The sequence below is a fragment of the Euprymna scolopes genome, chromosome 42 (assembly GCF_053919585.1).
Source record: "Euprymna scolopes isolate OS-2025 chromosome 42, ASM5391958v1, whole genome shotgun sequence".
NCBI classification, from domain to species: domain Eukaryota; kingdom Metazoa; phylum Mollusca; class Cephalopoda; order Sepiida; family Sepiolidae; genus Euprymna; species Euprymna scolopes.
The window spans coordinates 15,371,176-15,385,178 of record NC_136523.1 but is presented as its reverse complement, the minus strand read 5'-3'; the positions used below and the strand labels follow the sequence as shown (position 1 = coordinate 15,385,178).

General features: G+C 34.9%; 1 protein-coding gene across 1 annotated transcript in view; it reads right to left on the bottom strand.

The window, feature by feature from the left end:
* Window positions 1–7,524, bottom strand: part of LOC145266934 (transforming growth factor-beta-induced protein ig-h3-like) — a 26,662-nt gene extending 19,138 nt beyond the window's left edge. Inside the window, exons 1-2 of the mRNA XM_080122736.1 lie at window positions 7,020–7,524; window positions 1,084–1,304 (exon numbers count right to left, since the gene is read on the bottom strand). Of these exons, the coding sequence (XP_079978862.1) occupies window positions 1,084–1,304; window positions 7,020–7,170 (372 nt within the window). The 5' untranslated portion in view covers window positions 7,171–7,524. The remainder of the gene's footprint in view (window positions 1–1,083; window positions 1,305–7,019) is intronic.
* Window positions 7,525–14,003: the final 6,479 nt, after the last annotated feature.

Below are 14,003 nucleotides of genomic sequence, written 5' to 3'. Positions count from 1 at the left end.
GAAACAACAACTAAAAAAAAGATGAGGATAATAGTCCGCAATAAAATAAATTAATACGGTTACTATACTAATATATAAAAAAAATAAAAAATAAAATAATTATAATATATATATATATATATATATATATATTTTAGAGGAAACATCATTTAATTTAAATACCAAAAAACAAGAAATGGGCAGATGAAAATAAAATTTTTTTCCTTAAGGCCTTATCGTCTGACCCTCTAAGAGGAGACGTCAGAATGATAGATTAAAAACTAAGAAAAACGAATGAGGGAAGTGGGGAATTTTGGTTGCAGTTGGAAGAACAGTGAGAGAAAAAAAAAAAAAAAAAAAAAAAAAAAAATTAAAATTCTCACTGTTCAGGTGGTTTTAAATCAATGAATATCTCCAACTGATGTCTAAGAATCTTTTGTCTACACAGGCTAGATTCTTAGACATCAGTTGGAGATATTCATTGATTTAAAACCACCTGAACAGTGAGAATTTTAATTTTTTTTTTTTTTTTTTTTCTCTCACTGTTCTTCCAACTGCAACCAAAATTCCCCACTTCCCTCATTCGTTTTTCTTAGTTTTTAATCTATCATTCTGACGTCTCCTCTTAGAGGGTCAGACGATAAGGCCTTAAGGAAAAAAAAATTTTATTTTCATCTGCCCATTTCTTGTTTTTTGGTATTTAAATTAAATGATGTTTCCTCTAAAATTTATCCTTCCATTCTGTTGTACCAAAAATTTACTTATATATATATATATATATATATATATATATATATATATACACACATATATATATAGGCAACATGAATTGGAGCAAATGCATTGAAGACATTGCCAAGGCTGCTGCAAAGAAGGTGAACATCGTGCTAGAAAATTACTCATACCAGAGATTATCCTATATCTTTACAAAGCCACAATTCGCCCATGCATGGAATATTGTGACCACTGGGCTAGTGCGTTTGTCACTAGATAGGGTCCCAAAAAATAATTACTAGGTCCAATGTTTGTCAGGTGACCAAAAATAGACAAAAATAAAAATTTTGTAAAAATAAAACAATGGCAGTGAGTTTCTTGAATACTTGCAAAAAGAATTCCTCCCATGTAATGAGCCAATCGCAGCGAATGTCCATTCATCGACTTCACGGAGGTTCTTCCAGGAACAGTCCAACTGAAGATATTTCCCTTCATGATGTGATAGAGGACATAGTCCTTGAGGGCCACAGGATCGGCTTGTAGGTCCTTGACGTAACTTGCAGGCATCGCTCGGAAAGCCTCATCTGTTGGCAAGACTAAAGTAAGTGGGCCTGTTAAAAAGAGGGAACGCAGTATGTCAATATAAAAAACTGTGTTGATATGTCTGTAGGGTGGCAGTTGGGTTGTTGAAGGAAATAAATGAGTCGGAATTCTACAAAAAAAAAAATAAAATAGAATAAAAAATTTAAAAAAAAAACGGTTTTCATCAAATGGAAATGGAATCGTGTCGTCTTTTCTAGGGTGACAATTTTATCGTTCCAACCTGTACAGAACCAGGTAAAACAGACTTTTACTGATGCGAAAATATATAAACAGCTGGGGAAAGCTGGATCAAAACGAATCAGTATAAAAACTGAAAACAAGGCAAATTTTGGGCATGTTTTATAATAGACAACAATCTGAAAACTTACCAAAACAAAAAAAAAAACAACAAATATATGAATGTAATGTCCTATCTATGAATATAAAAGCGAAAATGTATGTATGTATGTGTGTTCGCTTTTTCTGTATGTCTACAAAAGGCTTTTTTCAGAGAAGCGGTTGCTCGCTTCACAACTTTTTAAAACTTTTTATATCACATATAAATCGTGATATCTCACAGTTAACAACGAAGCTCGCCTGTCTATTTAATTTGCTCGATTGCGGGAAGATAAATATTCAACATTTGTCGCTCGCCGCATGTGGGTTAGTCTTTTTCCTATAACATCTTGGGAAAATAAAAATCCCGCAGTCAAACTTGACCTCATTAACTCATCAAAACGGGCACCTGCCAACATACTTTTTTTTTTTTTTCACACTTTAATTTACAACTTTGCCTCAACGGTTCGGGTTCGATCCTCATACTTACTTTTTTTTTTTTAAACCCCTCCCCCACCTCCGGAGTTTTCACACACACCCCTCGCTAGTATCTATATAAAAGGGAGATAATCCGAATGTTACAGGAGTTACGGCCTCTGGATCACCCGGGTGCTTTCAGGACTCTGGGAAATTTACCAAAGCTGTAAATACATTTGTTTTTCTTTCTCTCGATAATCGATAAACATCCTGATATAACCACCGATATTCTGCCGGTATACATAAGCATCACAATGGCCGTTTCTGAAATTTAGTGGACAATAACATTTTTGTCTCCCTACTTCGTCTTTCTTACAGAAGAAACATAACGAGACTGTCAATATAGGATCTTAATCATTAGTGAGAAAGTAATATACTTTCACTGTTTGGATATTAGTACACTGATGCCTCCATTCAGTCTCAAGAGACAATGGATACTCCCTGTGTTAAGTGTTGAGACATTATGTTGAACAAAGATGGCGGCAGTAAATCAAATCAGCGAAGAATTAATGCAGTCACGAGCTTCAGTGTTAAGTAATTTCTAGTAAAGAAAAGGCACAGTAGTGGACACGATAGGGTGACTGTTTACCTCACTGAGATTACTTTCGGCCAGAAGCTGCAACCTCCTCTGCTGCCAGTCGTCGCAGGTTCGCTCAATCGGACACGAGCATTGAAGGTTCAGAGGGTGTCTATCTGATGCGCAACAGATACTGCATCTAAACTGCGCAAGCAAGTTTGGCATCAAGGTGGAAAGTCCTGCGGCGATGGGGTGAGACTACGCCAGCACTGAGGGATAAAGCACTGAGGTCCCGACTAGTCATCGTCAAGACTGATGGACTACATGATGAAGATGATGAATTCTTAGTAACAAAGATGGCGGCAAAGAATCAAATGCAGGTTCGTGACAGAGACGACGGCGAACTGATTGAATCCAAAATTCGACAATTTTTATAGTAACTTTTGAAGCTTTTGATTGGTTGGTTATTATATCTTGTGGTTATAAAAACGATTTTCATTGGTTGGTTATTATATCTTGTGGTTATAAAAACGATTTTCATTGGTTGGTTATTATATCTTGTGGTTATAAAAACGATTTTCATTGGTTGGTTATTATATCTTGTGGTTATAAAAACGATCGTCGAAATCATTGGAGTTATACCCCATTATGGATCAAAAACATTTTAACACCCTCTGAAGGTAGCTGCACGAGTAATTGTGAGACAAGTGTTGTGCAATCCCGAACCACATCTCCCCTGAATTGACACTGCGCGAGTCCAGTAACAAGAAAAAGTGCTAAATGACTAGAAACAATGTCAACAAACGTAAAAAGCACATACAGCACCTGAAAGTCCCAAATGGTCACCCATTTAGTACTGATCAGGTTCAACGTTGCTTAACTTCGGTGATCTAACAGGAACTGGCGTGTCAACGTGATTAAGCCATAACATGTCTCTGCTCTATCAATACTTTTATGGTAGGTGTTCGACTGAGCTCCAATCTATGGTCCCTCCCTGTAAAGCGTTCACAACAAACACTCGCCTAGCTGAAACAACTGCCAACAACTTCTCTCACTCCCTATCTGTGCCCAAACTAAACGAAAATTCCATGAACAAAGTTTGAGAAATGTCCGTCTGTGGAACGCAATACCATTTGCTGCTTCCCAGCTGACTATAACATAGTCGTCTTCAAGTCTAATGTGAATAAATTCCTGTTAAGTCGTCCATTTAGATAATCTAGCCCTACCCATCTTCCACCGTGATTGATCTTGTCTCATCATCTACCTAACCTTATCCTTGAGTCGCCTCTGGGCCTTGATAAGTGGTAACCTTCCAAGTAAACAAAATAAATAAATATTACCGAAGGCAAGATAAGTTACTCTTCCACCTGGATACCTTGATAGGTTTTAGTGTTTTAACTTATTTTAAAGTGTTTATTTAGTTATTAATAGTAATTAATAGTGCTGAGCGATTCAGTTAAAATGGCAACAAAGATGGCGGAAATGAGGCTGTCAACTTAAGATTGTCGAGAATCGTTCAAAACTCGAAAATAAAACAATACTGATAGAAATCCACCCAACAAATGTCATGATGGGCTTTATTTGGTGGATTTTTACCAGTAGTTTTTAAAATTTATTTTTGAGTTTTGAGCTATTCTGGAGACTCCAAATTTTCAACAGAACAATAACAATGGAAGAAAAACACTCACCGTATGCTTAGTTTATATGATGTTTGGAATACGATATTTTCTTTCTGTCAATATAGGAGAAATTCTGATACTTGTACAGTTTAATCAAGACATTAAAAAATTAAAATATCGAAAAAAAAGTTTAAATTGTACGTATCCGTTATGGAATGAAGTTCTCCGAAAAAAAATTTCACTTAATTTCATCAAGTAGTTTTTTGTTTTTTTTCTTGTTCTTTTTTTTTTTTTTTTACAGCGAAAAAACAATTTGTTATGATATCGAGCAAAAGGTTGGATTTTTAGGAAGAAAAGCTACTATTAAAGATGGGGAGGGAGTGTCGGCGCTTTAAATTGAGTTATCTCCCCGTGGCGCGTTCAAAAAATTCAAAGATGTCTTTCTTCAACGCGGTCATAAAAACGTGTTTTTCCGCTGAAATAAAAACAAGCAAAAAAAAAAAACTACTCGATCAAATTAAGTGAAATTTTTTATCAATGTCAAGTTTCTTTCCAACTCCTCAAAAAACTTTAAAATGACGACTTTGTATAGATTTTCGGTGGTGCTGAAAACGAATATCACATTTAAATTTTGGGCAGATAAGTAGTTTTCATGATATGAAGGAATTAGTTTTCCAAAAAGTGGGGGATCACTTTCCTATATAAATTTAACGTAAAATGAGCACCCACTTTCTAACCACCTAGTAATTTCTTAATATCATAAAACAAATGTAACTGTGATATTCGTTTTCAGCACTCCTGAAAACCGGCGCTGTTTTTTTTGTTTTTTGTTTTTTTTACTAAGAGATTCGTTCATTTTTTTATAAGTTAGGATGCTAATAATGCTGTCAGTAAGCTTACACGAGCGGTTTACAAAAAATATATTTTTGTTTTTCGTTCGTTTTTTTTTTTTTTTTTTTTGAGGAAAGTATTCAATTATAGAACTTGTATAGTTTTTAACAGGTGCTGTCAGAAATTTATCCTCTTTCACATAAATTTGACGCGAAACTAACAGCCTGCAGGTAAAAAATAAAAGGATGAAATAAAAAGGAGGGGGGGTAAAGAATAAAATAGAAAAGTCTTGTTTTAAAATGAAGAAGAGATTTTATTTACAAAAAGTTGCAATTTTTTTTCCTTTGCGGGCATTAAATACAAAAACAAAGAACGCCAAAGTAACAAAAAAAAAAAAAAAAAAAAAAAACGCTGATTCTTATATTGAAAATATCGTATCAACGAACGAATACAATATTAAAATTTAAATTGGAGTATTTCCTAATAATAACTCAAATACAATAATTTTAACGAACGTACTCGCAAATTGATGGCAGACAGCAGACTTGTTTTTTTTTTTTCTCAATTTAAAGTCTTTTAAGATTACTCTCCTTTAAAATACGTGCAAACCGTAGCCATGTAAATAAACTTTTCAGAAGTTCGCCTCATCGCGACCGGGTATTCTTTGCCGGGTTATACTTCTTTGAAGGAAAGGCTTGGGAAATTCCACATCTGCACCGAGCAATGAATTTACGTCCAATCTCCTCCCCTTATGTAAACAGAATTTTTGTGAAATGTTAAACTGCAGAAGCACCTGTTAACAACTATACAAGTTCTATAATAAAAAAAGAACGAAAAACAAAAGTATGTTTTTGTAAACTTACTGACAGCATAATTAGCGTCCTAAATTATGAGATGAAAAAATGTCCGAATCTCTTAGTAAAAAAAAAAAACAGCGCCGGTTTTCGGGGGTGCTGAAAACGAATATCACAGTTAAATTTGTTTTATGATATTAAGAAAATACTAGGTGGTTAGAAAGTGGGTGCTCATTTTACGTTAAATTTATATAGGAAAGTGATCCCTCACTTTTTAAAAAAGTAATTTCTTCATATCATGAAAACTAGTTATCTGCCCCAAATTTAAATGTGATATTCGTTTTCAACAAAACCGAAAACCTATACACGTCGTCATTTTAAAGTTTTTTGAGGAGTTGGAAAAGAACTTGACATTGACCATTTTTTTTTTTTTTTTTAGTTTGTATTACTGTACACATAGATTCGAAAAAGTTGTCAAAAAACAAATATATAACAAATAAATGTTATCAAAGGCAAGATAAGTTAGTTTTCTACCAAATTGGATATATTTTTTGTGTTTTTATTCAATGTAACATGTTTATTCAGCTCGAAAAACATGCAGTGTTTACCGATGTATTGGAAAATTCAAAATGGCGCCCGACTCTCTCAAACACGGTAAGTTTAGGAAAAGGTGTTATAAATAATAAACTAGACAAAATACTGTTAAAAATACACCGAATATATGTCAACCTATGTCACGGTAACATATAATGAGCGAATTTCTAACAGTATTTTGTCTAGTTTATTATTTATAACAGCTTTTCCCAAACTTACCATGTTAAAGAGATTGTCGGGCGCCATTTTGAATTTTCCATTACATCGGTAAACACTGTATGCTTTTCGAGCTGAATAAACATGTTACATTTAATAAAAACACGAAAATTATATCCAGTTTGGTAGAAAAGTAACTTATCTTGCCTTTGATAACATTTATTTGTTATATATTTGTTTTGTGACAACTTTTTCGAATCTATGTGTACAGTAATACAACCCCTTTTTTTTTCAGAGATCTTCAATCCAACACGGATACGAACAATATAACCTTTTTTTTTTTTTGATATTTTCATTTTTTAATGTCTTGATTGAACTGTACAAATACCGAAATTCTGGGGAAGCATAAAATACTCTTACCTGTGTTTGCTAGCATATCAGATAGTTGCGCAGTTTCAACCAAATCTGGGAAAACTGTTACGTTTTGTTCGACCATCACTTCCATGAGGTTAAGAGCGGCTCTGGTCGATGTGAAAGCTAAAACGACGACCATAAAAAACAAGGACGCCATCTTGTTTTTTTTTATTTATTTATTTTTTTTTTTTTTCAATTTCTCGTCTCGCTTAAAAATGACTTCTTTCGGAATTTTTTTCCTCTTCCTTTTCTTTGAAATGGCAAAAAAGTGTTGATGGCTGGAAGTTTTTATACTCGACGACCTAAATTGTCAAATCGAAGTCCATGGTTTTTTTTTGACGGCCGGGTGTCACGGACAAGGTTTTCAAAACTGATAAAAATGTGAAACGGCCATATGTTTTGTTTTGTTTTTGTTTTTGTTTTTTTGTTTTTTGTTTTTTACGATACGATAAGAAAAATGTTTTGTTAATCTAAAATGAATACTCCTGATTGAAAAAAAATGGCACTTCTGCATGTCAGTAGATTAGCAACAGAGACGAGTTATCGACTCCTACTTTTCGAAAGAGAACTGACATCTAGCGGCCATTATGTAAACCTCGGTATTTTTTTTAGATTAGGTCCACCTCTACATTTTTTTTTTTTTAATGACACTTTGAAGGTTTTCGACTATGCTGAATACGAAAATCGCATTAAAAATTTGCAGAAATAATTAGTTATCGAGATATAAAAAGTTGTATTATGCATTGTATTCTTTGGCGGGCATCTTTTTTACGCGCATGCAGTGTCAGCCATAGATGAGTAGATTTGTTTATAGCACGCGAACGCGCGTAAAAAGATGGCCGCCAAAGAATACAATACATAATACAACTTTTTATATCTCGATAACTACTTACTTCTGCAAATTTTCAATGCGATTTTCGTATTCAGCATAGTTGAAACCTTGAAATGTCGTCATTTAAAAGAAAATTGTGGAGGTGGATTTAATCTGAAAATTTACCAAATCGAAACATTTTTTGAATAAAAAAAAAAGTATCAAAATATAATTTTAATGAATTAATATAATTTCTTTTCAATGAGTGATTCATAACTGAAAATAAAATAATAAATATAAAAACATGGAACATTTATAGATTGTTCCTATTTACAATGCCTCCCCACGGGGCAGAGTTAGACACCAGGGTCGTTTTTTAACGTGGAGAAAAGGAACAAAAATAAAAATTGTCTCAGTCGTGAAGGATTTCTCTTACACTGACAGAGAACAAGAAATTGAAATGCAGCATCTGAAGAACAGATACTTTGTTGGGTTTTTTTTTTTGTTTTTGTCTACGGTAAGGTTGAATAAAAATGTAGCAAAATATAATTTAAAAAAAAACATGGAACATTTATAGAGGTTAAAGAATAATTTGTGTTTTTCCTTTTTTTTTTTTTTGTACAGAAAGATTGTACAAAAACGTAGCAAAATATAATTTTAGTTTGCACGCACTTTTAGAAAAGGAAGAGTTATCGACCCCTGTTCTTTGGCTGACAAGTGATATCTGTCGGCGGTTCTTAAAACTAAAATACACACATTCGCCTCATGCCACTGACATGCAGAAGTGCCAAAAACATCAACCAAAAATTCAGAGAATTTGCTGCGGGCTGAATGGGGTTTGTTTCACAATTCACAGAGGTACGAAAAAGTTGTCAAAAAACAAATATATAACAAATATATAGCAAATAAATGTTATAGAAATCAAGATAAATTACTTTTCTATCTAACTGAGTTTTTATTGTTTTTATTTAATAAACCGCACAATCGCGTTGACACTCCAGTTCTCATCATATCAATGTAGTTAAGCAACGTTGAGCCTGGTTAGTATCAGATGGGTGACTATTTGTGAATTCTAGGCGCTGTATGAGCTCTCTGCTTATCTCGGCATTTGTTTCCAGTCGTCCTGTACATACACTTTACTGGCCACTGGTATTTAAATAATGTCGACTAAGGAGAGGTGTGGTTGGAGATTGCGCACCTCCTGTTACAAAAATTTCACATGCAGGCACCCCTGTAGGGGACTAGGATATATAAATACCCCAATCCCGTTACAAAAGAATAATGAAACGAATGGGAATTGAAGGAAACAAAGACTCAATTAATGGATAAGATAAATGTCGTTTATTTGCTGTTGAAAGAAATGAACGTTTTAGTTATAACATGTCCGCGCGTATGTAACCCATGTTCGTTACAGGACTGGTGTTGTAGCAAGAATAGGAAATGTGTTTTCATCTCAAGTTCGGGTCACTATTGTTTGTTCGCGCATGGGAAAAGAAATAAGTGTTGTAGGAAAATTGAGAATGGTAGTCCAGCGTGTAGACAAAGAAGAGGATATTAGAGTTGTCATCAGTTAGTAGTCAGCTACGCGAAGGTGTTCTTAGTGGCCAGTAGTAGATGGAGAGAGAAAGAGTGAGAATGTATACATACAGTCTTTAGCTCGTGCCCCATACATAGTAGGAAGTGGGCGTGAGGTACGCGTGCGCGCGCGCCGAAACGGCGGCGGCTTGTTAGCCCAACCTCTCACGTTGAGAGTTGGTCCTAAAGAGCTAGAAACAGTTTTTCTCCTTGTTTTATACTCGCTTCCGGAGTGTCTTTTGCGCATGTGTATTTCCTTAGAAAGCGGAAGTGACGTCGTCCATGTGTGTGTTCGTGTTCGCGTGTGTGAGTACATGTGTATACGTAAGCGTGTGTGTATATATACGTGAATGTGAGTGTATGTACGCGAACGTGAATATGTGCACATGTGTGGACGTGGGCGCGTATGTTTGTGTGCGCGTATGTATATGACAGCTTGAAATATGAATGTGTGTTTTGTGTGAGGCTTGGAAAGGGCCCGTACACCCCTTCGTGGGTATCCATAGTCTGTCAAAGACTGAAGGAGTCTACTATTTAATGTAAAGTGTTTACTCGGTTCGAGAAACAAGTAATATTGAGTGCTACCGAAGAACAAGAAAAAATGGCCGTGATATCTTTGAAGCCTCGACAAGGACTTCAAAATAAGAAATAAAACAAAATGGGGGTTAAAAACTCCCCAAATAAATGTTACCATGACATTTATTGGGCGGGTTTCTACTACCATTTTGTTTTATTTCTTATTTTGGAGTGATTCTCGAGACTTCAAATACAGGGTGTCCATAAAGTTCGTGTGCACTGTATTTGCGATAGAAATAATCTGTAAAAAATGTTATAAAGTTTCATGTATTTAGTTTTAAGTATAGTTATTGAATAATTTTTCACCACAAAATTCGTAACAATTTTTAGATAAGTAAAAAATAAGTAAAAAATATTTTCTTTTGTTTTTCAGAATCAATTTGATCCCATGGCTTCAATTGAGGAAAAAGTAAATTGTGTCCTTTGATTGGCTGAATTGAAATCTACTATTGCTGTACAAAGAAAGTTTGGAATTGAATGCAATAAAAAAGCGCCTCATAAGAACACAATTGTTAAATGGATAAAAATTTAAAGAGACAGGCTCTGTCCATGATAAACCACGGTCTGGAAGGCCATGTGTCAGTGACGAAAGTGTTGCTTCCATAGAAGAATTCTTTACTGCAAGTTCAAGAAAGTCTGTAAGACGGGCATCATTGGAGCTCGGGCTGCCAAAGTCTACTGTGCATAAGATTCTGCGGGCAAAACTTCATATGAACGCTTACAAAATTCAATTACATCAGCAGTTGTTAGAAGAGGATTATTATGCACGACTAACTTTCTGTCACCATTTCAATGAAAAACTTTGCAATGATGATGCATTTGTGAGTAAATTACTGTTTTCTGATGAAGCAACATTTCACATTAGTGGCAAGATCAACAGGCATAATTGCCGAATTTGGGGAACTGAAAACATGAAAGGGGCTCTCTTAAAGTTAATGTGTGGTGTGCTTTGGGAATAAATCGAATCATAGGGCCATATTTATTTATTAACAGTGACAGCTACTTAGATATGTTGCAGAATTACTTTACTCCGCAACTTGAACAATTAAACTTGAAAGATGATACAGTGTTTCAACAAGATGGAGCTCCTTGTCACTTTGCTCAGCGTGTTAGACAGTTTCTAAATCAGGAATTTCCTAACAGATGGATCGGAAGGAGTGGACCATTTCATTGCCTCCACGTTCGCCGGATTTGACTCCATTAGATTTTTTTATGGGGACATGTGAAAACAATTGTGTATGCAACCAAACCTAGTTCATTGGAAGATTTGAAAGCTAGAATAACTAATGTGATTTCAGGCATTACTATAAATCATTTGGCAAATGTTTTTCGTGAACTGCAAAATCGTATTACCCTTTGTATTGCTAATGATGGAGGGCATGTGGAAAGTTACATAAAATTTCAATAAAAGCTAAAAAATATAGATTTACTTCTTTCAAATCCATTTTACAGATTATTACTATTGCAAGTACAAATAAAGTTATACATTTTTTAAAGTGCACACGGACTTTATGGACACCCTGTATGTAAAGAGACATCGCGACCATTTTTATTTCTTATTCTGAAGTGAACATTGTACGCAGAGCTTTCACATTAACCAGTGTTCCTCGAAAGGTGCGTTCATAAACATCGGATTTTAACTGCATTCATTCGTTTTTGTGGACTATTATCCTCATTTTCACAATTTCTGTTTCGCCACGTTTCGGCCAACTCATCCTATGGCCTTCTTCAGGTGATTAACCGTGACGAGATAGGAATATTGAGTCTTGTAACTCTCCAGTAATTACTGCCTTCCATATTTGTTGTTGTCTCACTACGTTTTGACCAACTAATTCTCTGGCTTGCTTGGGGTAAGATTGAAACCGTTATCTTCAGACAGTGCTTAGCTGGACCTAGAGAGATTTAATGCCTCTATCCACTGCGCCATAGGCCTCTTCAGATTTTATGTCGTCAGATGTATTCTGTATCTCCCCTTGGAAATTTATCGATGTTAGTCGGGTTCTAATACTGAAGATTACAACAGTTTTGTCCCTTGAATGATATGTGAAGAGTTGCCTCCCTTGTCTGGGTAGCCGTGACGTGTCATTTAAGCATTATTTTTTTTTGTTTTTAGAAAGGAGCCACCACTTAAAAAAGGCCAAGGGTTAAATGCCCTACAATATCGTAGACATCATTAGTAGTTGAAATTTGGTAAATGCAATTACTTAAGGGGACAGCTCAAGAACTTTTCTACATTGGACTTGAAGACGATCATATTATAGTCAGCTGGAAAACAGAGAAATGGAAGGGAGTTCCACGGGCAAGCTAAATGGACAATAATGTATAATTCAAATATGGCATCACAATGATACCTTCTTTTGCCCTCTGAGTAAATTGCTGCTTTCATTTTCTTACATTTTACAGCGTCAACAATATCTACATCAGTTTTCATTTTCTCTCTCTCTCTCTGTATATATTCTTCCCAACTCTTTCTCTCGCTCGCTTTTTATGCTGAAGAAAAAAAAAATTTCACAGCGTCAACATTATCTATAAAAGTTTAAATTTTTTTTCTCTCTAGCTCACTCTGTACATTCCTTTTTATGCAAAAGAAAAAAAAAAAAGAAGACATTTACCAACAACGTCAACACTACCTACAACAGCTTTTATTTCCTCTCTAACTTTTTACATTTCTTTTTATTCCAAAAAACAAACATTTTACGGCATCAACATTATCTACAATATTATATTTCCTCACTTGCTTTGTACATTTCTTTTTATGCCGAAAACAAAAAAAAAAACATACATTTTATGGTGGGAACACTACCTACAACAGTTTTTATTTTCTCTCTCTCTCCTTTACTCGCTTTTTACATTTCTTTTTCTGTAAAAAAAAAAAAAAAAAAAATGTATGGCGTCAACACAATGAACCACAGTTTCTCTCTCTTGCTTGCTTTTTACATTTCTTTTTCTGCTGAAAAAAAAACAAAAAAACATCTGTATATATTCTTCTCAAATCTCCTTATTATAGGAGATGAAGATAATAGTCCACAAATAAATAAATACATAACTATTTTCTTTATTAACTCACGGATATTTTTCTATAATGGAAAAAAAACAAAACATTTTGTCTTCTTTTTTTGGTGGTGGAGCCACAGCAATGCATGGCCGGGTATGGCTAGTCATGTAAATACACCAGATGTGCGTTTTCTGTGTGTGTGTGGGTGGGTGTGTAGAACTAAAAAACAGGTTACATTTTCCATTGATTTATCTTTTTGTAAATTTATACGATTTGGGTCTAAACATTTGAAATTTTATATAAAGGGTATTCAGACATGCAGAAAGCTGTTTAATCAGTTTTTGGTGAAAATTTGGCTGTCAAGAGGTCAAAGTTTAAAGCGTTGACCTTTGCAGACTCTACCAAACACCTCTGCCAATTTTGGGTCTAAACACTTGAAATTTTAGATGTAGGTTACCTGTATATTAGTCAAACTTTTTAATACATATATATATAAACAGTACATAGGGCCAGAGCAAAGCCGAGCTGAACTGCTAGTATATATATATAGGGAAGAACGATAATATTGTCACTCTGAATTAAACAATACGATAGTTTTATTTTAAAACTTTTATTGAAAAAAATTAAATTCAGATAACTTGATTATGTAGTAGAGCTGACATTTATTCAATGTAGCAGCCTTCAGCCTCAATTGTTGCTTGGATACAGGTCCGGAACTGGGAACATGCCTTTTCCATCAGCGCCAGCAGGAGCTCTGAATATTGTCGACTAGCTTTGGTGTTGTGGGAGATTATGTTGGTGATGTTCTCGACATATGACCAAACAAAGTAGTCCAGCGGGTTCAAGTTGGGGGATGAGGGGGTCCAGTTGTAGCACTCTTAAAGCCAAGCCTGGATCCCTTTGGACTTGTTAGTGGTGCCAAGTCCTGCTGCCACACCTAAGGTCTGTCAGCGGCCACCTGATTGCACCAGGGGATCACCACACTCTTCAGCATATCCAGGTACACTTTGGTGTTAATTTTCAAGCCGACTTC